This window comes from Eleutherodactylus coqui, chromosome 6 (genome assembly GCF_035609145.1).
Source record: "Eleutherodactylus coqui strain aEleCoq1 chromosome 6, aEleCoq1.hap1, whole genome shotgun sequence".
NCBI lineage: Eukaryota > Metazoa > Chordata > Amphibia > Anura > Eleutherodactylidae > Eleutherodactylus > Eleutherodactylus coqui.
This window is the reverse complement of record NC_089842.1, coordinates 125448365-125472629: the sequence shown is the minus strand read 5'-3', so window position 1 is coordinate 125472629 and position 24265 is coordinate 125448365. Positions and strand designations below refer to the sequence as shown.

Sequence of the window (24265 nt, the reverse complement as noted above, 5' to 3'; positions counted from 1 at the left end):
TGCAGCCTGTTGCTGCCAAGCCGCGCTGAAACTGACATGCGGCACGGAATTCAAACCTGCGGCATATCAATTGTATGGCCGTTTCCGCTACCGGCTCTCTTCTCTCTGTGGGGAGGGATGCCCGCAGCGTAATAAGCCGCTTTCACAACTTGCGCCAAATGACTCAGGATTTCAGCTGCAGAAATCCTGTGCGGTCCTGCTGAGGATATTCTGTGAGATTTCCGCCCCGTGTGACCACAGCCTCAGGCCGGCTTCACACGTGCGACAAAATCCATGCCGCCATCTGGTCAGAAGCAGAAGCTCTATCCCTGAGCTACTTTCATAATTATCACACATTTTTCTCTGCGCTTCCTGCTTCTTTTTTTCATGCGTCGCCTATAATAACCTGCGTTAAAAACTAATCACACTCATGAAAATTGCGTGGCATACGAATGCGATGTTTCGTTTTTTCAACGCTCCAATAGACAATTAGCAAGCCTTGAAGAAGAATTTCACAGAAGTGGGACATGCAGAGATTTCTTTCTTGGGCTATGGCTGCATTCACACGGGCGAGCGCGATGTCCGATCTCATTCTTACCAACGGGCGTTTTATACGCGAATATATGGCGGTTTTCATTTGAAAACGCCTCGCATGACTTTGTGAAATTGCGGTCCTCCAGCACACGTTTCACGCAGCCAGAGGATTGCAAGTGTTTCCCATTGATTTCAATGGGAAACCTCACACCGCCCTTACATAGTTCTGCAGTAAGACCTATGAGGTGTACAGCACAGCAGCTTCTATCCATGAGCTCCTCAGCTCTATGGTAGACTAGCCTTCTTGTCTATAGAGAGACCACTCTATCCCGAGACTCTATGGTAAATCCCGTCTCTATGGTTACTGTACGGAGACAGACAGGCAGGGCCGCTCTAGCCGCAGTCCCAGTGATGTGAGGCCCAGGCAGGCAGTGCGGAGGACACCTTGTTTGGGGACTTGACGTGTGTCAGCAGTTCCGGGTCCACGTCTCGGGTGGGGGATGGAGCTGAAGACGGACCCGAGGCTGTGAGGAGCCGGTAAGTCTCCAGCGGTCACCCCGCGTGTGTAACCGTTGCACTTACCGCAGCAGCACTGTGTGACCCCCCAGTACCTACTAAGAGCTGGCTTGCTGTGACTGCTGCTGCTACATGATGATCTCCACCCCTCCTGGCTCGTACATTAGTGCTGGCAGCTCATTCCCAGAATATAATGTTCTTCCTTTCACGATTTTGTCCACATCTGCATTTGGCCATCCTGTCACAGGAGCAGAACAGACCGCCAGCTGAGGACGGACGTGTCACATGACCCGCGCCCGATGGACGCCACTGACAATAACGCGGTCCATCAGGTTTCCGGCATGCTGCCCAGCATCATGTTGGACAGTATACCACGGCACACCGCGCTATTTTGTGGCAGATCAGCGTTGCAGGCCTCGTCACGGGGAGAGCGCGGTCTTACGAGCTGCCGCAAAATATCCGTACATGACTGGATGATTGTGGAGGAGACACTGGCTGAAATCTGTCTGTGGCTGAAAACCCATCTTATGGCTGAATGCACACGCGACAGAAGCAGCGGAGATTTCACGCCGTTGTACGCTGCCATAGGATTACATTGGTTTATGCAATCCTATGCAGACAGCCTATGCATAACAAAGTTGCGGCATGTCCTATTAGGCTTGCACTGCTGCATCATCAATGACGCGCCGGCTCTCCACTGCGCATGAGCAGCTGTGCATCAGCCGGCACATCCGCAGAGCGAAGACGATGGACAGGTAAGCCGTGGGTCACTGCAGGGGCGCAGGGTCACATCCCACTGCGAGAATCTGACCGTCAGAATCCTACCCGGCCGTGTGCATTCACCCTATTAGTGATCACAGCTGAGGGTCTGTCACAGTTGTACCAGTCTAATAAACCCCCCTGTGAGGTAAAACGTATGAACTCCAGACTGATACACTTTATCTGCACTGATACATTATAACAAACTATCAGGACAGGAGAGAAGCGTGTGCTGCCGATGTCTCCCACCACAGACGGTAAAGGGCGGTCACTGCCCAAATAATTCCTGCAGGGCCTGTTCTAGAATAAAAGGAACACGTATATTCGACTGTTTTCAGCCCCCCTGAACACAGCTGAGCCGCTCCTGCAGCCCCAGTTCCCGACATATATGGCCAGCAGATGTCAGGTGACTGCTGCGGCCAATCAGAGGCTGCAGCGTCACTATCCGAACTCCTGGCATCAGCGCTTCTATCCCAAGTGCCATGATGCCAGGAGTCCTGGATGGTGCCGCTGCAGCCTCTGGTGACAGAGGTCACCTAACGTCCACCGGACATATACATTGGGAACTGGCGCTACTCAGCTGTATCCTGGGGGCTGAAGACAGGTCAATATACCAGTTATTTTATATCAAGCCATGCAGAATTTTATTTTTTAATGGTGACACCACCCCTTTAATGGCATGTAACTAGGATATGCCATCATTGGGTCGGACTTTTGGGACCCCTTCATTGTCTAAAACTATGGGGCCACAGCCGCTTCAGCTTTCGCTTCCGTCCAGGTGATGTGTAGAGAATCACAGCCCCATTAGGGAGATTGCTCAGTGAGCCACAGCGCTACACCCAGCTCTGAGAGTCCTATTAGGCATCCATAGGGGCTCCCAATCTGATATTTAAAGGGGTTTCTAGTGTTGATGATGTATGCTCAGAACAGGTCATTAATAGTTGATCAACGAGGGGTCCTCCACTCAGCATCCCTGATCAGCTGATTGCTCAGTCGCTGTCAGTGCAGACAGAGCTGGAATCTGATATCACTCTCTGTTTTGTAGCAGCCTGTTTGATTTCAATGTGAGCTGTACTTGTAGTACCAACCTGGGCCACAGCAATGTTGGCAGCACGGTCTGCACTGATAGTGGCCCAGCAATTGTCAGGATCCTGAGTGGCGGACCCCCAATGATCAGCTATCGTTTAGCTATCCTGAGGGTACATTAATAGTAACCGCCCTATTAAAAGCCCCTTCACACGCAAAGATGATCTTTCAAACAACTGATAGATTTAGCGATCTATTTGCATAAAGTGTTAATGGCCATTAATACTTTATCATCTTCATTTGCATGTAAAGGGGCTTCCAGGAGCTGTTTAAACACACACCCAGCTGTGTAAGCAGCTGCATTGTTCTCTCTGTGGCTGCTAGCAGATTGCATTGTTCTCTCCCGACTAGCATAAATGTGTCGCAAGGAGAACATCCTGCAGTCTAGTGAGAGATAAATGTGTTTGCTTCATCTCTCGGTGGCTGAACGATGGATTTTAAGTCCACCTTAAAATCATCGTTCCAACGAAAACTGCACGATGCCCACATTTACATGTAACGATTATCGCTCATTTACGGCCGCTTGAAAGAATTGTGAGTGATAATCGTTACATGTAATCAAGATCTGTAGTGAGAATGTAAAGAACATATGTTGTATGTCCTCCTGCTCTGTGCCATAGGTCAGGTTCAGGCAGCTTGTGGTTCACTGTTATCAGTATATTCTGTGGATCCACATAGGTTATATAGGAGCACCAAGGATGTGGATGGAGTTATGAATCCTCAAAACGTAATAATTCACTGATAGCAAGCGGAGATCTTGAAAATGGTGAGCCATTGAAACACAACATGTGTATAATGCAATGATTCCCTTTATATACATAAGGCACAATGACCCTAACGATTTACATAGCACTTTGTACATAAACTAAAGCTGTGGTCTCCATGGCTTTCCAGCTGTCGTGAAACCTCTCCAAACATTTCCCAGGAAGTCTCTTTCTTTCCTTTCTTAGGTCATGATTCAGTAGCCTTGAAGGCCGACCGTCAGTCACTCCTGCGATGTCTTGGTTTACCGATTTGACCGCTAGAGCCGAGGATCTCTTGAACTTAGTGGACCAAGGAGCGGCCACTGCATTAAACAAGAGCAAAGATGACGTTTCCACGGTGGAGAGCCCCACAGTCTATTACCCTGACAACCCTCAAGAGAAGAGTCCGACTTATGGCAAGTCCAGCTTCATCTCCTCAGCGGCTGATAACATAAAGCATCAGAAGGCCACGCTCTTAGCCGGCACTGCCAATGTTAAAGCTGTCACAAGGTCGAGCACAGAAGTATCTCGCAGCACTTCTGCCAACGTGGCGTCTCAGCGGACAGCCAGCCACTTTGTGAGACGCAAGAAATCTGAGCCGGATGATGAACAGTTATTTGATTTCCTCAACAGCTCAGACAAGGTGCACAATGGTGTCCTAGAGGCGAAAAAAGAGAGTAGCAGGGAGGCGGCCTCCATTAGTCCATCTGAGAGAAGCAACTCGCAAAGTGTCAAGCCATCGGAAACCACATCCCCTAAGATCCAAGGTAATGAAAAAGACGACAGGCGGCTTACGTTGGGCCAGTGGTATTGATCTTCTAATTTTAAATTGTCTGCTTCCAATTCTAGGCACTTCTACACTTCCCTATCTGGGCAGGACCTATAGTTATCCCCATCCTTAGTTTCCTGGCTTGTGTATATAATTCTAGAACTACAGTGGAGACTGACACTTACATTGGCAGAACACTAGGAGAGAGCTGGGAGTTAATGCAGAAAAGTGCATATTTCTGTGACTTTCAGGATCTGTAGAAAGCTATTAGATGAGGGGAATGCCATTACAGAATTGGCAGTGCTGCAGCATGACATGCCCTCTGACCACCAGTGGGCTGTCTGCTCCAGTAAGAAGGGGAAGGGCAGGCTAGACAGGTCCTGGTAGTGGGAGACTCAATTATTTGGGGGATGAACAGGGCAATCTGCCACAATGACCGGGATCATAGAAGGGTGTGTTGTCTTCTTGGTGTTCGAGTTCGACACCACACGGATCATGTTGACAGATTACTGGGAGGGGCTGGTGAGGATCCAGTGATCAGGTGCACATTGGCACCAATGACAAAGTTAGATGTAGGTGGAAGGTCCATAAAAATGGCGATCGCGGATGCCAAATTTTTTTTTTTTTTTTTTAAATTCCTTTTTAAATGTATTTATTTTTTCCACGTAGATGCACTACGGAAAAAAAGAATCACAAGCCCTAAGAGACTGCCTTCCCCCTCCTCCTCACCTCCCTGCTTGGTCTCCAAGCAACCAGAGAGGAATATCTATCTACAAATCCGCAATTCAATTGCAGATGCATTGCGGATCACTCGCTTCCATAGAAATTAATAGAGTCCATCCGCGGTAAAATGGAGCATGCTGCGATTTCTTTTCCGCACGTGGCATCCGCAAATCAAATCGGCATGTGTTAATTGAGGTGTGGACGCCCCACGATTCCCTATGGGTCGCTTCACCAGCTGATCTTCTGCGCGGGTTCCCCAAATCAAATCAGAATAGTTTTGTTTTTTATTTTAATAAATTCTTTATTTATATACGATTTTTGCTTTTTTCCAAAACATCAAGTTTCAGATTGTTAGCTCATGCAAGAGTAATAGGCAATCAAAAAAAACACAGACCTTGGTAGTGCATGTTTCTCATTGCTGATGGGAGGATACAAAAGACTCCTAAACGGATGGGCCCGTTTGGCTCTTTATTGCCGAACCCAAGTGGGAAGAATATATTAATGTGTGGGTGGCATAAGCTCCCAGTCGGAGCTTGTCATCCCATTGGTTAAGGTGATGAAAGAAGGACTGGCAGAATAGTTGATAGAAATACACTTAATATAAAAAATAACCAAAACCTTCTAAACTGTATGGTGACTAATGCTAGAAGTCTGACCAGTAAGGTGGACGAACTAGAAATAATAATGTCTGAGGAAAACTATGACATAGTGGGAATAACAGAGACCTGGTTGGATGAAAGCTGTGACTGGGCGGTGAACTTACAACGTTACAGTCTGGTCAGAAGAGATCGTAAAAAAACTAAAAGGGGGAGGGGTTTGTCTTTATGTAAAATGCTGTTTAAATCCCATATTACAGGAAGCTATATAGGAGGGAGAATGTGTGTAAAGGTGCGCTTAGACATAACGATTATCGGTCAAAAAATCGTCCAAACGAGCAAAGGTGAACAATTGTTCAGTCTAAATGCAGCCAACGACTAACGGTAATCGTTCACTTTTTGTTTGCGTTATGCAGGCATAAAAATCATCGTTGGCTCGTTTACTAATTGTTCAGTTTAAATACCAATTGTTCAGTTGTTCTCAGTCTCATTTACACCAGCCGATGATCGCTCAAATGACAGTTTGAGTGACGGCTTTGAGCGATCATTTTGCATAAACTATTAAGTAGCTACTCAGCTACTTAGTAGCAATTAGGTATGCAAATGAAGCCTCAGCTGAATTCAGTTAATAAGTAGCTAAAATGATCGCCGATTAGCGATTTTTTTAGCGATCATCGGCTGCTGTAAATGGGCCTTTATACAGTGATTGCGAATGACCGATTTCTTATTTGAACAAGCTAATGATGTATCTGCCTGTATAAACAGGCTGAACGAGCGAACTCTGACGTAATTCGCTCATTCAAACGATACTTTTTTGGTGTGAATGGACCTTTTTCTCATTGCCAGACTTGGAGTTTGGAAGGACTTTTTTTCCCCCTAAAATGTGGAAAATTGGATTCTACCTCATTGTTTTTTTCTTTGCTTTTTACCTTCCTCTGGATCAACATTTGGGGGGTAAGAGTATGAACTGAATTTTTAATGGAAAGTAAAAATACACAAAAACAAGTAAAAGGTGCATTCTTATGAGTTGGAAACCATCACCTCGCTATATTATGGCTAGTACCGTGTTTTTCCTGAAAATAAGACCCACTCTGATTTTCAGGGAGAGTGGGTGCACTTGAAATATAAGCCCTAGCTACACTAGGTGGGGAAAAAAACAGCAATACTGACTCTGGTCTATTACGTACTTATAAATTGGCACTCAGAAAAAGATTGAATAGTTTTCTCCTCTTTACTTTTGGAAGGCCAAGTGGGGGAAGGGCCTATATTTACTAATTCTAATTGCTTCTGTATCATTGAGCAGAAGATCTCAACAAGTCACAATCAGTGCAAAGTGTTCAAGAGGGCAAAGAAGAGGACATGAGTGCATCAGAACCGACCCCCAGTCCTGGCCAGACTAATGGAGATCAGAAGTCTCAAGAACTGTCCAATCTTCGCTTGGAGAACCAGCTGCTGAGGAGTGAGGTCCAGTCTCTGAACCAGGAGATGGCGGGATTGATCCAGCGCTCCAAAGAGGTGCAAGAAGGTAACACTGAGCTCCAGATGTTACAGCTGGATATAATTTACATTACAGAACCACATTGGCAGGTGAATTGACTGCCATGTTTCAGCGATGAAGCTATGCGCTATCACGAGATCCAGTGAAAAAATATTACCCATATAGACTCGCCTACGTTTCCAATACACGTTAGATGATGGACCACCTTCTCAATGTGTATTGGGGTATCCTGACTGTCCCCTGGCAGATAATGAAGGGGGAAGTAGGATTAAGCGTGTTGGATTCTTTGTTCCCATGGGAGATAACCTGTTGCCAGAGTCCTCTTTAGTGCCTCCTTTGGTAAAGCTGTCTGTAGATGACTACATGATTGCATCCGCCAGCGCTCACTCTGTGGGAGTCCTATTCTTCTGTGGAATGATATTGCAAATCGCTTGCAATATGTTCTGATTAGTAGAAGTACCTGCTGCCAGACCCCTAAATGTGTTCATTAAAAAAGCACCCTGGCGAGTGATGTTCAATTTATATAGCATCATAAACCCTGTTGTGTTTTATTTTGACTTTCGGAGTTGTTGAATCATTTTAAGGGCTTATTTAGACGACTGTATATTAGCTCGGTTTTCACACTGAGCTGATATACGGTGTCCTTGTCTGCAGGGGGGGAGGGTGGGGAGGGTGGAAGAGCCAGGTGCTGGAACTGAGCTCCCGCCCCTTCCCCGCCCCTCGCCACCATTTGCAATGGGAATAGTGGGGTGGGGTGGAGCTAAGTACTCGCTCTTAGCTCCGCCCCATCCCGCCTTCTATTGCAAATAGTGGCGGGGAAGGGGCAGGAGCTCAGTTCCTACTCCTGGCTCTTCCACCCCTCCCCCCTGCGGACAAGGACACTGTATATCGGCTCGGCTTGAAAACCGAGCTGATATACGGTCGTCTAAATAAGCCCTTACTGTGTATTTAATAGTGCTATCACGTTGTAGAACTGAATGAAGCCCGGGTGCGGATAGAAAAGTGGAATGGGGATAATTCCAAAAGTGATCGGGCCACGAGGGAGCTCCGAGCTCAGGTGGATGACCTGACACAGGCTCTAGATGCAAAAGACTCCCAGCTGGCGGTGCTTAAGGTTCGGTTGCAGGAAGCTGACCAGTTACTGAGCAGTCGCACGGAGGCTCTAGAGAAGCTGCAGAATGAAAAATCAAGGTACGATACTGGGGAACAGAATTCAGCGGGCTTGTTTCATGTCACAAGCAACACCTTACCGTAGTGTTCTGACTATAAGACACAGTTTTCTGCAAGATAAAATCTTGCTGAAAAGCATCTGCACCTTATCATCCAGAGGCAGGGGGGTCTGGTAGATCCAGAGACCCTGACTTCTACCTTTTAATGATCTGGCAGTGCATGTTGTCTGATCATTGGCAGAACTATGTAGCCATACATCCCGTGGCTACACAGTCCTCCATCTTTCTGCCCAATCAGTTCAGGGCAGGAGCAGTCCCCTCCAGCAGAAATGCTGGAGATCACTCACATGTCCCCTTGTCAACTTCTGTATGCCCACAGACAGACAATAGCAAAGAAGCAGCTAGTGGGGGGTCATGTATGACTACACTTGTACGTTGGGATTTAGGCTACTCTTAAGGCCTCCCTCACAGAGGCGCTTCTTACTGCGGTTAGCGTGGCGTTTTCAGCATGCATGTATGTAGCAGAACATTATATATATATTTGTGTGTGTAAATTATTATTGTGTGTATAAATACAATCTATCTATCTCTATGCTTATGGGGGAATTCTAGGAGTTTGCATATGTGGGTGCAAAACTTTGGGTGTATTTATTTGTGGTTTTGAATATTTTTAACCATTTTTTTCTGGTTTTGGTACATTAATACTTGGTCATGTAACACGCTTCGTTGGTGTTGCATTTTAAATTTATTTTTTATAATCGCAACTAATGGTTTATAATTGCCAGGATTCTGCAGGACCATAATGAAGGTAGCAGCCTTCACAGCCAAGCATTGCAGACTGTTCAGGAGAGGCTTCGAGAAGCAGAGGCTACTTTGAAAAGGGAACAAGATGGTTTTAAACAGATGCAGGTGTGTATTGCATGTATTTGTGTGTATGTGTGTGTGTATATAATATATATATATATACCGTGTTTCCCCGAAAATAAGGCACCCCCTGAAATTTGCAGAAGTCCTAAATATAAGGCACCTCCCGATAGTAAGGCATAGTAAAGTGTGCAGGCAAGTCAAGAGGCCTGTCCCCTGCTGCCATCCCCGTTATCTCCTACCTCCAGATATATAGGTAGATCTGCAGACAGTCTGCTGTTATCCTCTCCCTGCTGTGCTGTACGAGTGTGCTGTTGTGAGCTCCCCTTGCTGGCTGGAAAAGTCCATACTGTACGTTCTGTTCCTGCTGTACATGTCTGCTGTGATGAGCTCCCCCTGGTGGCTGGAAGCTGCAATACCATCCCTGCTTACAAGTGGTAGAGGAACTTCTGTCTGCAGACAGATACGTTACTTTACAGCCCTTATTTTTTTATGGCTCTGTGTGTGAGTCAGGCAACCTGTGTGTGATTCTTAAGGCTGGGTTCTCACAGAGCGTATTTCCAGCGGAAATCTCGCTGTTTGGCCACAGCGATAAACAGCAGGATTTCCGCCGGGAAAGCGCTGCTTCAAAACCCACGGCACGCAGCCGCTTGTTTTGAAGCGACCTGGCTGCACGCTTTTCCGTTTCTGTGGCCGGTGAATCCGCACCACAACACCGGCTTCTCCCAGCTTTGCCGTGACAGATTTGCTGTCCCATGTGGACGAGATTTCTGAGAAATTTCGTCCACAAAGCTGGCCAGTTGAGGGATTAGTGGCCACAGACGGATTTGCCGCGGCGAAATAAGACACCCCCTGAAAATAAGACGTAGCGCATATTTGGGAGCAAAAATTAATATAAGACGCGTCTTATTTTCCGGGAAACAGGGTGATATATTAAAACCTCTACCAGCATTGACATCTACTAAGACCGATAATTAATTTTTTTTTTTTTAAGTAAGGCCGGTTTTTTTAGCCTAAATTTTGTCTCTAGTAAGATTGGTTGTTTCTAATAACACCGGCGTGTGCCGGCCCATGTGAGCTTGCTGCTGAACCCATGGGATCTCCTGCTCTGCGTCTCTTCCTCATGCTGCTAATGCAACCCACCCTTCTCCATCATAGGTGACGGGTAATACACTAATACAGTACTGTACTGGACGATTGCACTCCAATGTAACAGCACAGAGAACACAGTGATAACGCTGAGGACAAATGATGTAGTGGATGTGACATGCAGTCCTATGTAACACCACAGATAACGCACAATAACATGTTAAATGTTCATTTATTCTTTACAGTAGTCTTTTATATTCATTTATTATTGTTTTTGGTATTAAAGACCATATTCACCATTAAATTTGGTTTGGTGTGTTTTTTGAAATGTCTAGAACGAATTAATTGGATTTACATTGATTCCTTTGGAAATAATTACCTCGAATAGCAACGGCTTCAGGTAAAGCAGATTGCTTTTGGACGGATTACCAACGTTAGTAGAGGTTTTACCGGAATATATACATATGTGCTTCATGCAAGAAGAAAGTGCTCTGTCAGTCCTGTAAAAAACTTTTATGATGCCAAATATTACATGTACTTTTCAATATAATCCTCAGAATGAATTTGCAGCTCGTCTGAGTAAAATGGAAGCTGAGCGTCAGAACCTGGCTGAGTCCATCATTGTTGCAGAAAAGAAGCACATGGAGGAGAAGAGGAAGGGTGATGAGCTGCAGCAGCAATTTAAGGCTGCAAAAGCTGCAGCTGAGACTGTGAAACAGGAAATGGTGGATTACAAACAAAAGGCAACCCGCATCTTACAGGTACAAGGAGACGGCAGTGAGTCATTTTGCAATCCTGGTTTAAGTTTCTAAATTGACATTACATTTAAAGGATATTTTAGAGTGTGGCGTTCAAGTTATGTTGGTGTATTTAGAGATGTCAGTAGTTCTAATGGTTAACTCTTTTTTTCTTGTTCTAAATGTGTTTACAGTCCAAAGAAAAACTAATTAACAGTCTGAAAGAGGGTTCCGGCATTGAAGGATTAGACAGTCACACAGCCAGCAGCATGGAACTAGAGGAGATGAGACATGAACGAGACTTGCAGAGAGAAGAGGTCCAAAAACTCCTTGCACAGATACAGCAATTGAAGGCGGAGCTACAGGTGAACCTGACTGAATATTTTAGAATGCAGCCTACCCATTCTATAGAGATCAATTGGGATATTACGTAGAATGCAGCCTACCCATTCACTAGTGAGCAGCAGTAACATCACTGAAAATACAGCTTGTTTCAAACCTGTTTTATGCATGGAAGGAAGCGTTAGGCCATATTCACGACTTTGTAAGATGCATTGCATTTATTGTCCTCTTGTAGGATGTGGAGACTCAGCAGGTGAGTGAAGCAGAGTCGGCTCGGGAGCAGCTTCAGGACTTTCAGGAGCAAGTTGCAGACCAGAGAAGGGCTAAGCAGGAGCTGGAGGCAGAACTTGAGCGTCAGAAACAGGTAAACACCCAATTCCACATTATTTCTGAAGAGTAATGGCTAAATACTAAAAAGTACAAGTGCAGCATTGCCGCACCTAAAAAGCAGTAAAAATCTGCACGCTGTCTATTTTGAAACAGCCCTGCCCATTTCCGCCACATGTAAACATACCCCAACGATAATAGTTACCCTCCCCAGTGGCCCCAGCAATAATAGTGACACCCGCCAGTGGTATTAGTGACCCCCCCCCGCCACAGCGGCCCAAGTGGTAATAGTGACATCCCACAGCGGCCCTCAGTATAATAGTGACACCCCATCGCGGCCCCCAGTGTAATAGTGACACCCCACAGTGGCCCTCAGTGTAATAGTGATATCCCACAGCGGCCCCAGTAGTAACAGTGACACCCCACAGCGGCCCCAGTAGTAACAGTGACACCCCACAGCGGCCCCTTAGCGTGATAGTGACATCCCACAGCGGCCCCCCCCCCCCCCCCCCCGTGACCCACATACTTACCCCCTCTTCCTCGTGGAAGCACCACTGCTCCTCTGCCCAGTGCGCCGCCAGCAGCGCTGATCGCGGGTGCACGCTGATGTCAGTGTGCTGCTGGGCGCCTCCTCCCCTGCTCTCACGGAACCAAGCAGAAGAGGTCAGGGGAGGAGTATCCCGGCTGCACACTGACGTCACAGTATACACCGCGATCAGCGCAGATAGCAGTGCTGCTGAGTGAATGCCAGCAGGGAAGCCACGGCTCCTGCCGGTATTCACTAACGTGGTGAGCGGCCACCGGAGATGCGTCCCAGCAGGGAGGGCACTGCGTGCCGCCTCTGGCACGCGTGCCATAGGTTCGCCACCACTGTCCTAGCTGAATTTAGAATGTCCATATAGTAAAACTTCATACAGCTGTATTCTACCAAATACAAACCCATGAAACCTTTGAATTGTAAATCATTATTGATTTCTCAGACTTATTATTTTTTTTATATCCATGGTGTACAGGAGTTGCAATATATTCAAGAGGATCTTTACAGGACAAAGAATACTTTGCAAGGAAGGATCAGAGACCGGGAGGATGAAATCCAAAAACTCAGGAATCAGGTAATGCATTGTATTTCTTCTAAAACTATGTTGCCTGCTTCTGTGTGACTAAATTAAAGGGGTTGTTTCACCTATCAGGTAGACGCCATAGCCCATGTTCGTCCTGAAGTGTACGTCAGCGAGTGGCCACGCGTGCCCTTCAGTGCGACTGTCGGGTATAACACAAATTTAACTACACTGCTCAGAAAAACGTAAAGGGGTTCTGTGAGTAAAATGAAAAAAAATGCATACTCGCCCAATCCTGCCCTTTATCCCTTAAAAGTTTAACCTGTAAAAAGAAAAGACTGACAAAAAAACCTCTCCTAATCCCGTTGTTGTTCTCCCTCTGCTGTTTACCTGCTGCGTGCAGGGTCAGCTCCAGCTGCTCCTGCGCGCTCTCGCTATCCTGGCCGCGTTTCACCTCTGCGGTCCACGGAGAGTTGACGGCGAGTGCGCATGCGCGCCGGGAAGGGGGACGCATGCACACTCGCCGTTGACTCTCTGTGGACGGCAGAAGTTAGATGCGGCCAGGCCAATCAGTGGGCGGGCGAGGCGTCACTTGTAATATGCCGACCACTGACCTGGGCGGCAGTACTTGCCGCCTGGCATGGTCGGAGCAGAGGCAGTTTGCCAGCTTCTGCCATTCGATCGCAGAGCTGCTGGAGATAAAGAGGAGCAGCAGCAGCCTTCCGGGTACCGGCCTCGACGGTACAGGTGAGTAGGTTTTTTTTTTGTATTGTTTTTTCCTGACAGAACCTCTTTAAGGATATACTTTAAGCATTACAGTAAAATAGCCTGGAAAACTCATAGGTGTTTTCCAGGCTATTTTATTGATGGCCTAACCTCAATAATGGCTTGGCTAGGGTACGCTGTTTAAGATCCCAGCTGATTTAGCTGTTTGGTGCCTGCTGTTGCTGGCAATGCCTAAGGTACAGAACAGAAGTGAATAAATAGGTTGGAACCCATGTGTAATGGCCAACACTCATAACTGCAGGCACATATCTTATTGATTTTAAAGGAAGCTGTGCCTGCAGGTACCAGCGCCAGCTACTACATAGAGGTTGGTGCTATCTGCTTCCACTCTATACCTGTAACAGTGGCCACCTGAACAACTGATTGGATAGGGCCTGCCTCTCAGGATAGTTCATCAATAAAAAATAGCCCGGAAAACCCATTAAAACTTCAGAGATATCAATCTGCCCAGTTAGGAAGTATAACTGGTTGTAAATCAATTTCACCCATTGTTTTGCCAATTGGAAAAAACAACAAGTTCGGATACGGCTTTAAAGGGGTTCTGACATGAAAAAAAAAAAATTGTACTCACCTTGCCTGGCCTGGCCCGATCGCCAGGCATGTCCCCTCCAGCCGGCATCTTCTTCTGTGCCTTTAAAGCAGAGCAGGAGCAGTCAAAAAGACCGCTTCCTGCTCTGGTCCGTCCGTCAGGCACTTCCGAGGTCAACGGACGGACCGCCACAGCAAGCACGTCACAAGCAGTGCTTGCTGTGGGCGGCCCGTCCGTCCGGCTGAACTCCGGAGTGCTGCGCATGCGCAGTGGAGACGCAGCCCGTCCTGACTCCTGTCAGAGGGCACCTCTCCACTGCGCATGCGCGCGATCCCGGAGCAGCGCGGCTGCTGGAGGAAGAAGACTGCATGCCGGGAGGCATACTAGCACTTTCTGCTTAGGTTAAGCAGCGCTGCTGATTAGAGCCACCTGATTGGCTCTTCGGCACCACGTGACTGCACAGCGTGCACCAATCAGGTGGCTCTAGTCAGGCTGCTTAACCTAAGCAGAAAGTGCTAATATGCTGCCGGGAGATGACCCCCCGATGTCAACAACAACAGGAGACAAGGTAAGTATATAATTTTTATGCTTTAGCAGCCATTAACCCATGGGTTCCCTGGGTCCATTAGGCAGACCAGGGAACAATGGCTGCTAAAGCATAAAAAAATTATTCATGTCAGAACCCCTTTAAAGAAGGACAAGTGGGTTGATACAACACAATTTATTAATACAAATGAATAAATGAATAAAAATAAAACAAAGTTACATAAAAATAGGTGATATTGCATAAACGTTTTGGTAAACAATAGTTAAACAATTGTTACATTAATACTCACATCACCAAGAGCCTTAGGTATACTTATCTACTTTGTACATCAACCGGAGAAGCAACGGTGAAAAGTCGGAAAAACAGGAGGGCGTCTTGGAAACGACACTGTCAGATGACATTCCCCATCACAGGTCCAAAATGCGTCTGATGCATTACAATTTGTCTCCTATTTTATATACTATAACTGCTTACCCATATACTCCAAGATGTTATCAATCTGAGACCCCCCCACCATCCGAAGACTCCATTCCCTAGACAATGATGATGGTATCACAGGATTAACAAGACTCAACAGATTCAAGGCAATACATTGCATATGGACAGAGTTTAAACAAACCTATACAAACAGAATTGTAGTTAACACAATTAACATTGTTCTGGTAATTGTTGATTCAATTAACATTGTAACTGTATAACTAAACCTACACCAAACAGATTTAAAGTCCACATGAGTATTCATAGCATTTCGTATTTAAGATACAAAATGGAGGATAAAGGAACATAAATAGCCATTTATATAGGCTTGCATTACAATAAGATACAAAATGGAGGGCTACAAATAGCCAATTATATTTGCACCACACCTACCTGCTTTGCTTCAAATGAAAGGGATAACAGGTGCACTGGAGACAACAGCAAAACCGTCCCCAAAAAGTGAATGGTTTTGCAGGTAGTGGCCACAGTTACCATCTCCTTGTCCTTCCTGCAGGAGAATCAGTCAGTCTTGCATTGCGCTAGTTCCTACAGACTATGATCCGGTCATCAGCACACAAATATTTCTATTAATCCAAACAAAGGGGTGAGGCTTATGAGGTCTATATATGCCGCCTCACCAAGGAGCCAGAGCCATAACTGCACTACAAATCCAATAATTAATGAAGAAGGTGGCAGCATAAATACTATCCTTTTTTATTCCTCCATTCTTAATAAATGCGACGTTTCGACCTAGTGTGGTCTTTGTCAAGAATGCCACAGATCTTCCACACAGGAGACTGTCGCAGATTCTGCAATTCAAAGATGATCGTGTGCAGGGGGCCTTAATCCTGAGTAAGACATTATATATACAGGCATATAAATGATCAGTTAAGCAGTAGTGCTCGCTCTTCCTTTTATTTTGTTACTGTATTATATTCTATACAAGCCATCAATAAGAGGCCTTCTTACCTGCTGCGCCCATATGGCAATGCATGGGTTGCACATATGGCATGTATGTCTTTTGATATTGTACATCTGCATTTCTTTATAGATTCATTTTATGTTTGTCATTTATAAACCTTTTACACAGCTCACCAACAAAGCGTTAAGCAGCAGCAGCGAAAGCGAGCTGGAGAATCGGCTACACCAGCTGACGGAGACCCTAATCCAAAAACAGACTATGCTGGAGAGTTTGAGTACGGAGAAGAACTCGCTGGTGTTCCAGCTGGAGAGGCTGGAGCATCAGCTGAAGAGCATGCAGGGGAGCAGTGCGAGCGGCTCTACCATTAACATGGCCGCAGTGGACAGCGGGGATGGTGTGTAGAATAATATTTTTGTGGAGGTTCACAATCTGTAACTTCTGGAGGCGTGGGCTAATGTGTCTCCTGTAACTTTGTAGGAGCTCGCTTGAGAAATGTTCCAGTTCTGTTCAGTGACGCAGATACAAATGTTGCAGGAATGTATGGAAAGGTCCGGAAAGCTGCGAGTACGATTGACAGATTCAGGTACGAATAACATCTTACTCACATATTTAAAGGCTGAAAACGTGCTCCTACCCAGCCTTACTTATACAGCTGGGGTTGTGTTACAATGTATTAGTAGCAGGCAATGCAGCTATTGAGTTTAGCTCAGAGAGACTTGCCTATAATTTGGCTTTGTGAACAGGACTAGTTTTCAGACTTTAATGTAAACCAGAATGTTTTCCTTTACTGATCACAAGCAGAGGTCCTGAAATGATGATTAATTAAAATGGTAAGTATATAAAAAAAAATTCAAAAAAGCATTTATTGTACAGTAACTAAGGTTCTTTATTGGAGTAACCATTCTCTACTTGCCTAAATCCATATCCACCTTTTTAAATGAAATGTTTTTCTTTTTGTTTTTTTTAAAATCCTAGCATCCGACTTGGTGTATTCTTACGACGATATCCAATTGCTCGGGTATTTATTATTATTTATATGGTAAGTATAATATATGCATGTATATATTCCTGTACAGCTATCATAGACCCATAGAATGGTAGAGTTGGAAGGGACCTCCAGGGCCATCGGATCCAACCCCCTCATCAGGGCAGCATTTACTAAATCATCCCAGACCGATATTTGTCCAGCCTTTGTTTGAAGACTTCCATTGAAGGAGAACTCGCCACCTCCCATGGCAATCTGTTCCACTCATTGATCACCCTCACTGTCTAATATCTAATCTGTATCTCCTCCCCTTCCGTTTCATCCCATTGCTTCTAGTCTTTCCTTGTGCAAATGAGAATAGGGCTCATCCCTCTGCACTGTGATCTGTTCCCTTCAGATATTTGTAGACAGCTATTAAGTCTCCTCTCAGCCTTCTTTTTTGCAAGCTAAACATTCCCAGATCCTTTAACCGTTCCTCATAGGACATGATTTGCAGATCGCTCACCATCCTGGTAACTCTTCTCTGAACTTGCTCCAGTTTTTCTATGTCTTTTTTAAAGTGGGGTGCCCAAAACTGAACACAGTATTCCAGATGAGGTCTGACTAAGGAAGAGTAGAGGGGGATAATTACCTTACATGATCTAGACTCTATGCTTCTCTTAATATAGCCCAGAATTGTGTTTGCCTTTTTGGCTGCTGCATCACATTGTTGTCTCATGTTCAGTCTATGATCTCTTAGTATACCCAAGTCTTTTTCACATGTGCTGCTGCTTAGCCCAATTCGTCCCATTCTGTATGTGCTTTTTTTTTCTTTTCAGTTTTCTTGCCCAGATGTAGGACTTTGTATTTCTCCTTGTTAAATACCATTATGTTAATTGCCGCCCACTGGTCAAGCTTTATTAGATCTTTTTGAATCCTTTCTCTATTCTCTAGTGTTAGTTATCCCTCCTAGCTTTGTGTTGTCGGCAAATTTGATCAGTTTCCCCTCAATTTCCTCCTCCAGATGATTTATAAAAATGTTGAACAACACTGGCCTTAGGACAGAGCCTTGCGGTACCCCACTCGATACATTCTTCCACTTGGATGTGCAGCCATTTATGACCACTATTTCAGTACGATCACTCAGCCAGTTGTGAATCCCCCCTAACAGTTGTCTTATCAATCCCATATTTGGTCATTTTTTTTCAATAAGTATGGTACGAGATACTTTGTCAAATGCTTTACTAAATAGAGTTCTTAAGTTCCAGTTTACAGACATAAAGACAATGGGGGGGATCTATTATTCCTGTCTTTACCTTTAGGCTGGTTGGAGATGCTCCACACTCTTCACCATGGTGCATATTGTGCATAGATCTGGCACTTCTTGCAAGACATTATAGGCACTTTTCATTATACCACCTCTTGGCTATTGTACAATAGACCAGTGATTTGCGCTGAAATTGCTGTGCAAGTCAATAATCTGCAAATACATTGTGTTTTGGTTTTAGTTTTTATGCTATTTATCATGTTTTATAGATGTTAGCCTTTTTTTCTACTTTTTGTTCTGAAGGTCTCCTTCACCTCTCTGTAGGAAGTTCCATTCATAGTCTGTTGTAGATAACTGTTAAAATCCAGGGCGAAATAGTGCTGCATTTGGTGCTATTTCACCCTAGAAAAATGACAGACACCATAATCGAAACTGAATGGACCCTAATGGAGACTTTTCGGCCTGTTTGATTCCTTTTATACAATGGATCTGTTTAGTCAAGGCTTTCCATTTTTCTTCTCCCATAAAGGAGCACAAAAACAGAAACCATAATGCTGATGTGCGTTAGCCCCTTCAGTGGTGCCAATATAGGAAACTTCTATAGTTTTTTTCTGCAGCATCTGCACAATAAAAACACTTAATTTTTATGTTGCTGCATCCCAAGAGACGCAACATTTATTTTCCTTTGTTTTTTTACAGGACAACTTGCAGTTTTCTCTGGTACTATTTTGGGGTAGAAGTCTTTGGTCATGTTTTTATTTTGTCTTTTTTTCGGGGCTGGGGGAGATAAACAAAGGACAGCAATTCTAGCATTGTGGGGTTTTTTTCTATTATGTAGGATTCATAGCATCTTTTCTAGTTCAGGCTGTTAAGATTACAGTGATATCAATTATATGTATTTTTTTTAAATTTCTTTATCATTTTAATTAAAGCATTTTTAATAGTAAAAGTTTTTTTTGTTTTGTTTCTTTTCCTTCTCCTTTCCTTTTCCCCAAGATTTTCACTAAAGGATTTGACCATGCAATTGATTATAATGCACTGCAATACAGCGTATTCCTCTGTCAAGGCCTAATAGGTCCCTGCCTGCAATGAAAAGTCATCAGCACCTCATGATTACGTTGTGGGGGTACCAATAGGGTGACAGAGGGAGGCTTTTTTCCCTGTTGAATCCCTAAGCTGGTAGTCACTAGTTCGGATCCAGACATCTTTAGTAAACGGTTAATTAGACACAGCTCCTTACATCCACATCAAGTACCAGACACCAATGATTAATAATATGCGTCAGTAAGAGGGTTAAGCAGTTCCCAATATATCCTGTTCAGCACCTCTAATTCAAAAATTATTTTATAAAATACATGTATGTCTGATAAAAGTGTTATATGTTAAACTTTTTTTCTTTCTTACTCTACTTACAGGCGCTTCTTCATCTTTGGGTAATGATTGTTCTTCTGACATACACCCCAGAAATGCATCACGACCACCTCCCTGGGAAATAGCATTGAATAATAGGGGTGGGCTATATGCAAGGAACACAGATCTTTATTTTCTGCATAATATAGGTAGCATAGCGGATGATTCTTCTATAGTTGAAACATAAACCATTCATGGGGTCTTCTGAGCGCATCGTTTTATGGTACATTCTACGGCTGGTGGACGTTTTTAGGTTCTTTTCCTTTCCGAAGCTTCCACAGTCTGCAGTTTCCTTAATTTTTTTTTCAACAAATAAACAGTCGCAGCTATCAGCCGATAACCGCACAAACCCCTCTGCTGCTACCAGTCCTGATCACAACAGCACTAAAGGGAACGCCTGCAGCAGCCGCCCGGATGGTGCATATACTGTATTTTATCAAAGAACAGGAACACTAATTGTACATGGAGAGCAAATTAATCCTGTTCCTGTCCTCCGCTGTGTCTTCTTTGCACTTGTAACATTTTAAATGTAAATATTTTTTTCTCTTTAATCTGTATAAACAAACTGTGGGGGTTGTCAATGACTAGTGCAATCTTTTAGTAAATACTGCGAAAAATTAATAAATATAAATTGTTGGTTTTTTTTCCTTTCTCCATTATTGACTTTTTTCCCCCTGCATTTCTATATGTTATACTCATTTACCACTAGGGGGAGCCAAAAGCCTTAACTGGCACTGGAAAGATAGCAAGGTGAGAGCGACTAGATTGCGCGAGTGATATGCTAGGCTTTGTTATGTTACTACAATGATACGATTAGACGACCCTTGCTTTCAAAACTCCAGTTGCAGGCTTGTAAACTCACTATATGTGGGCGCAGCTTTCCTTCCATTTATTTTCTCGTTTCGTTGTTTAGTATAGTGTTTTATAGCCAGAAAAATCTCTGTAATGTAAAATATTTGTATCTTTTTTTTTTTATGCAACATTGTTATAGAGGTGAAACCTTATTGGCTAACCATAAAAATATTATATAAGCAAGCTTTTGAGGCTATTTAATCCCACTTCATCCGAGTTAGATTAAAAAACCCCTCAACGCCACATGGCATAAGTGTACATCCTGGCAGCGGGGTACTTAACGCAACAGGGCTTAACCCTTGCGCCCTGTGGATGGTGCAAGGTCATAAGAGATCCCGCGCTATCCGGCAAAGGGAGCTGGCTGTTACTGATAGCCGGACGCCTGTTGCACCCCCGCTGTTGCATCAGGACAGCGATCCCCACTGTTAACCCCTTACACGCCGCAATTTATGTAGGTCAGGGCATGTTAAAGGGCTCACAGAGGGGGGGCGCGCCCTCTGACGTCATTGGCCCCCCGCGATGTAATTGCGTAGGGCTGACGGGTTGCTATGGCAGGCATCCTGCTTTGCCATTGCCCATGATCCTGCAATGCTTTATCATAGCGATCTTAGATGTTATGGTACGAGTCCCCTACAGGCACATAAAAAGTGTATTAAAAAAAAAAAAAGTAGAGAAATCTTTCTTTATGCCGTTTTCGCTATTTAGTATTAAAAAAAAAAGTAAAATTCCACATATTTAATACTGTCGTATCTGTAACAACTCGAACAAACTGAACACACTTTTTATCCTGCAAGGCAAAAAAACAAAACAAAAAAACTGAGGCAAAATGCTTATATTTTTTTTTCAATTGGCCTCCCAAAAAACACAAAAAAAGTGATCAAAAAAGCCATATGTGACCCAAAATGGTACCCATAAAAACTACAGCTCATCGCGCAAAAAACAAACCCTCAGAAAGCTACATCCATTGAAAAATAAAGTTATAGGACTTTGAAGGCAGATTGGAAAAACCTAAAAAAAAAAAAATTGGGATTGTTGTAATCGTACCAACGCGCAGAAAAAATGTACTGTCATTTATCCTACATGATTAATGCTGTATAATAATGGCAGAATTGATGGGTTTTCTCTCCCTGCTATCATAAACAAATTACTAAAAGTTTTACAATATAGTCTATGTAGCCAAAAATGGTACCAAATAAAAGCTGCAGTTCGCCACACAGAGATCAAGCCCTCCGTGTCGACGGAAAAAATAAAGTTATAGCTTTTGAAAAGTGGAGATGAAAATCCCGCAAAAATCGTTGCGTTCTTCTGCCCAAAATAGGCCATGTCCTTAAAGGGTTAAACAGCCATTGTCCACTCTCTGCATTTGCTTATACAGGAACTGAGCGATGCTCATTTTGAACAAGCGCTCCTTCATAGAGAATCTGCTCGTCTAAAAGGACTCTTAAGGTTTGTGTAAGATGAAATGGGAGAGGTGGTGATGAAGAAATCACAGAAAAGGTTAATGGGTGTGAGGTGTCCTATGGCATATAACCTGAGAACAAATTAAGCCCTCATGCTAATGGCTAGAGTTCTCATTAGTTTAAATTCCCACGTTTTTTTTGTATCCGCCATTCTTAAAAAGTCCTCAAAACTTTCAGATCCATTAAACTGTGATCGGATCCAGAGTAATTGTTCCCCATGGATATGTATCTAGCTGTGTCATCGTTGTACAAAGTGGAGTCATGTTTTATAACCATCAGCAAATGCCCAGAGTAACCACTGTGCCACATTTACAGCAGCTAGATGGGATGGAAGTGACTTAGTAAAGTGCTGGTAGATTCTTGGGTATTTGGAGCCATACTGACTGCAGTGCATCCTACAGTAACTGGAGGGGAGGATCCATAGAGCAAGCATGACGTTCAAGGTGGTCCCTTAGATGTTCAATTGTCTTCAAGTGTGGGGAACTAGGGGGCCATAGACGTACTTGGAAGTCTTGCTTGTACTTATCCAAACACTGTCGGTGATTTCTAGCCATGTGACATGTCGCATTGTCTTACTGGAAGATCCCGTCTGCCCCAGGGAAGACCAACAGCATGTATGGGGGTGTACATGATCTTCAAAGATGGATTCATATCCAAAGCGGTTCAGAGTGCCCAGAGGATGCCATGAAAAAATTACCCAAACCGTACTGCTGCTGACACCAGCTTGTTTCTTCCAGCAGTAGTTGCAGGGGTTTTGTTCACTTGGCATGCCAATGTCCATCAATTCGATGAAGCAGAATATGTAACTCATCAGAGAAGGCAACCCTTTGCCAATCAGCGATGGTCCAATACTGGTAATGCCGTACAAACTGAAAGTCTTTTCTTCCAATGGACCTTTGTTATCATAGCTGCAGTGATCATCCATCTGCTTTGGAGCCCCATATGCAGTAGGATTCACTGAACAGTTTTAGACACATGTCTGGTAGCCACCTGGTACATTTTCATGCTGGGCTGCTCTACTGTGGCGTATCGATCGGCCCTTGCACACCTTCGTAGCAGACAACGATGAGATCAATGTCATGAATGGTGTGATTTGTCCATTCATGTTCCTATCTGCACTGTTTGAGAAATACTGCCACCCCGGCTTGAAAGCCAATAATCATCCCATTTTGCAACTGTCTGACAAAACTCTAAAATAATGTTGCATCTTTAAAATCAGTAAAGGATTCTGGAATGATCATGCTCACAAAGGTTCCAAAAGCATCGGTCCACTGCAATCGTCAGCGTGCCATACAATAGCACGACGCTGAGTTTGGCAAGACAGATCATTTCCTGGAAGAAGTTGTACCGCAAACCCTAGGGTGGGGCTGTTTTATGGCAATTGCAGTGTACGTTATTTCATACTCAAAAACTGTAATCCTTTAAGTTAAGCACCCAGACATAACTTTTATCCAACTATGTCTCGGTTATTCCCACTATGTCAGTTTTCCTTAGTAGCTTATTAGCGTGCAAATGAAGCCTTTAGCTGAATGCAGTTAATAGCTGAAGGTTTCTTATCTGCATTCAGCTCCTTTTCTCTGATGGGTTAAATAGCTGAAACAATGCTATTAGCACTACCTGCGGAGAACTCAGCGTGCGGTCCTGATAAGACCATACAATGATTTTTAGGCTGGCTTGAATTTAACGATCAACTAGCAGCGCACGGAAAGTGCATGATGGCCGCGCATTTAGACGCAACGATTGTCGCTCAAACGATCGCTTTTGAATGATCATCGCTCAATGTAAATGGGCCTTTCCCTATACCTCTCTGTTTGTCCTCCCCCACCCCAGTCCCTAGTTTAAACACTTCTCCAACCTTCTAGCCATCTTCTCCCCCAATGCAGCTGCAGCCATCCTATTGACATGCAGCCCATCCCTATGGTAGAACCTGTAGCCATCAGCAAAATCAGGCCAGTTCTCCAGGAACCCAGCCCCCTCCTTCCTACACCCACTCTTGAGCCACTTGTTAACATCCCTAATCTGCATGTTATTATCCATCCCCATATCTGCCTCAGCAAGTAGTTTTTATGCTCAGTGAACACCTGCATTGGGGCTTTCCTGCACAATTCCCTCTCTGTTCTATTTAGTGAGCAGAAAAACTGAATGAAACGTCTGCTTTTTTCCCCCTTTGCTTTCAATGGATTTAAAAAAACAAAACCGTTTGCTTTTTCTTCTGGTAACATAATGGAAACCTAACTAAAAGGAAGCAAAAGGACAGCAATC

General features: G+C 44.4%; 1 protein-coding gene across 1 annotated transcript; it reads left to right on the top strand.

Moving 5' to 3' along the window:
- Positions 1 to 900: 900 nt before the first annotated feature.
- Positions 901 to 20335, top strand: GOLGA5 (golgin A5). Its single transcript, XM_066607527.1, has 13 exons — positions 901 to 1050; positions 3825 to 4384; positions 7009 to 7230; positions 8175 to 8394; positions 9158 to 9281; positions 10883 to 11086; positions 11257 to 11427; positions 11640 to 11768; positions 12745 to 12843; positions 16219 to 16444; positions 16528 to 16633; positions 17026 to 17089; positions 19697 to 20335. Exons 2-13 carry the CDS (start codon positions 3871 to 3873, stop codon positions 19775 to 19777), a joined length of 2160 nt encoding a protein of 719 aa, XP_066463624.1. The 5' UTR covers positions 901 to 1050; positions 3825 to 3870; the 3' UTR covers positions 19778 to 20335.
- The last annotated feature ends 3930 nt before the right edge of the window (positions 20336 to 24265 follow it).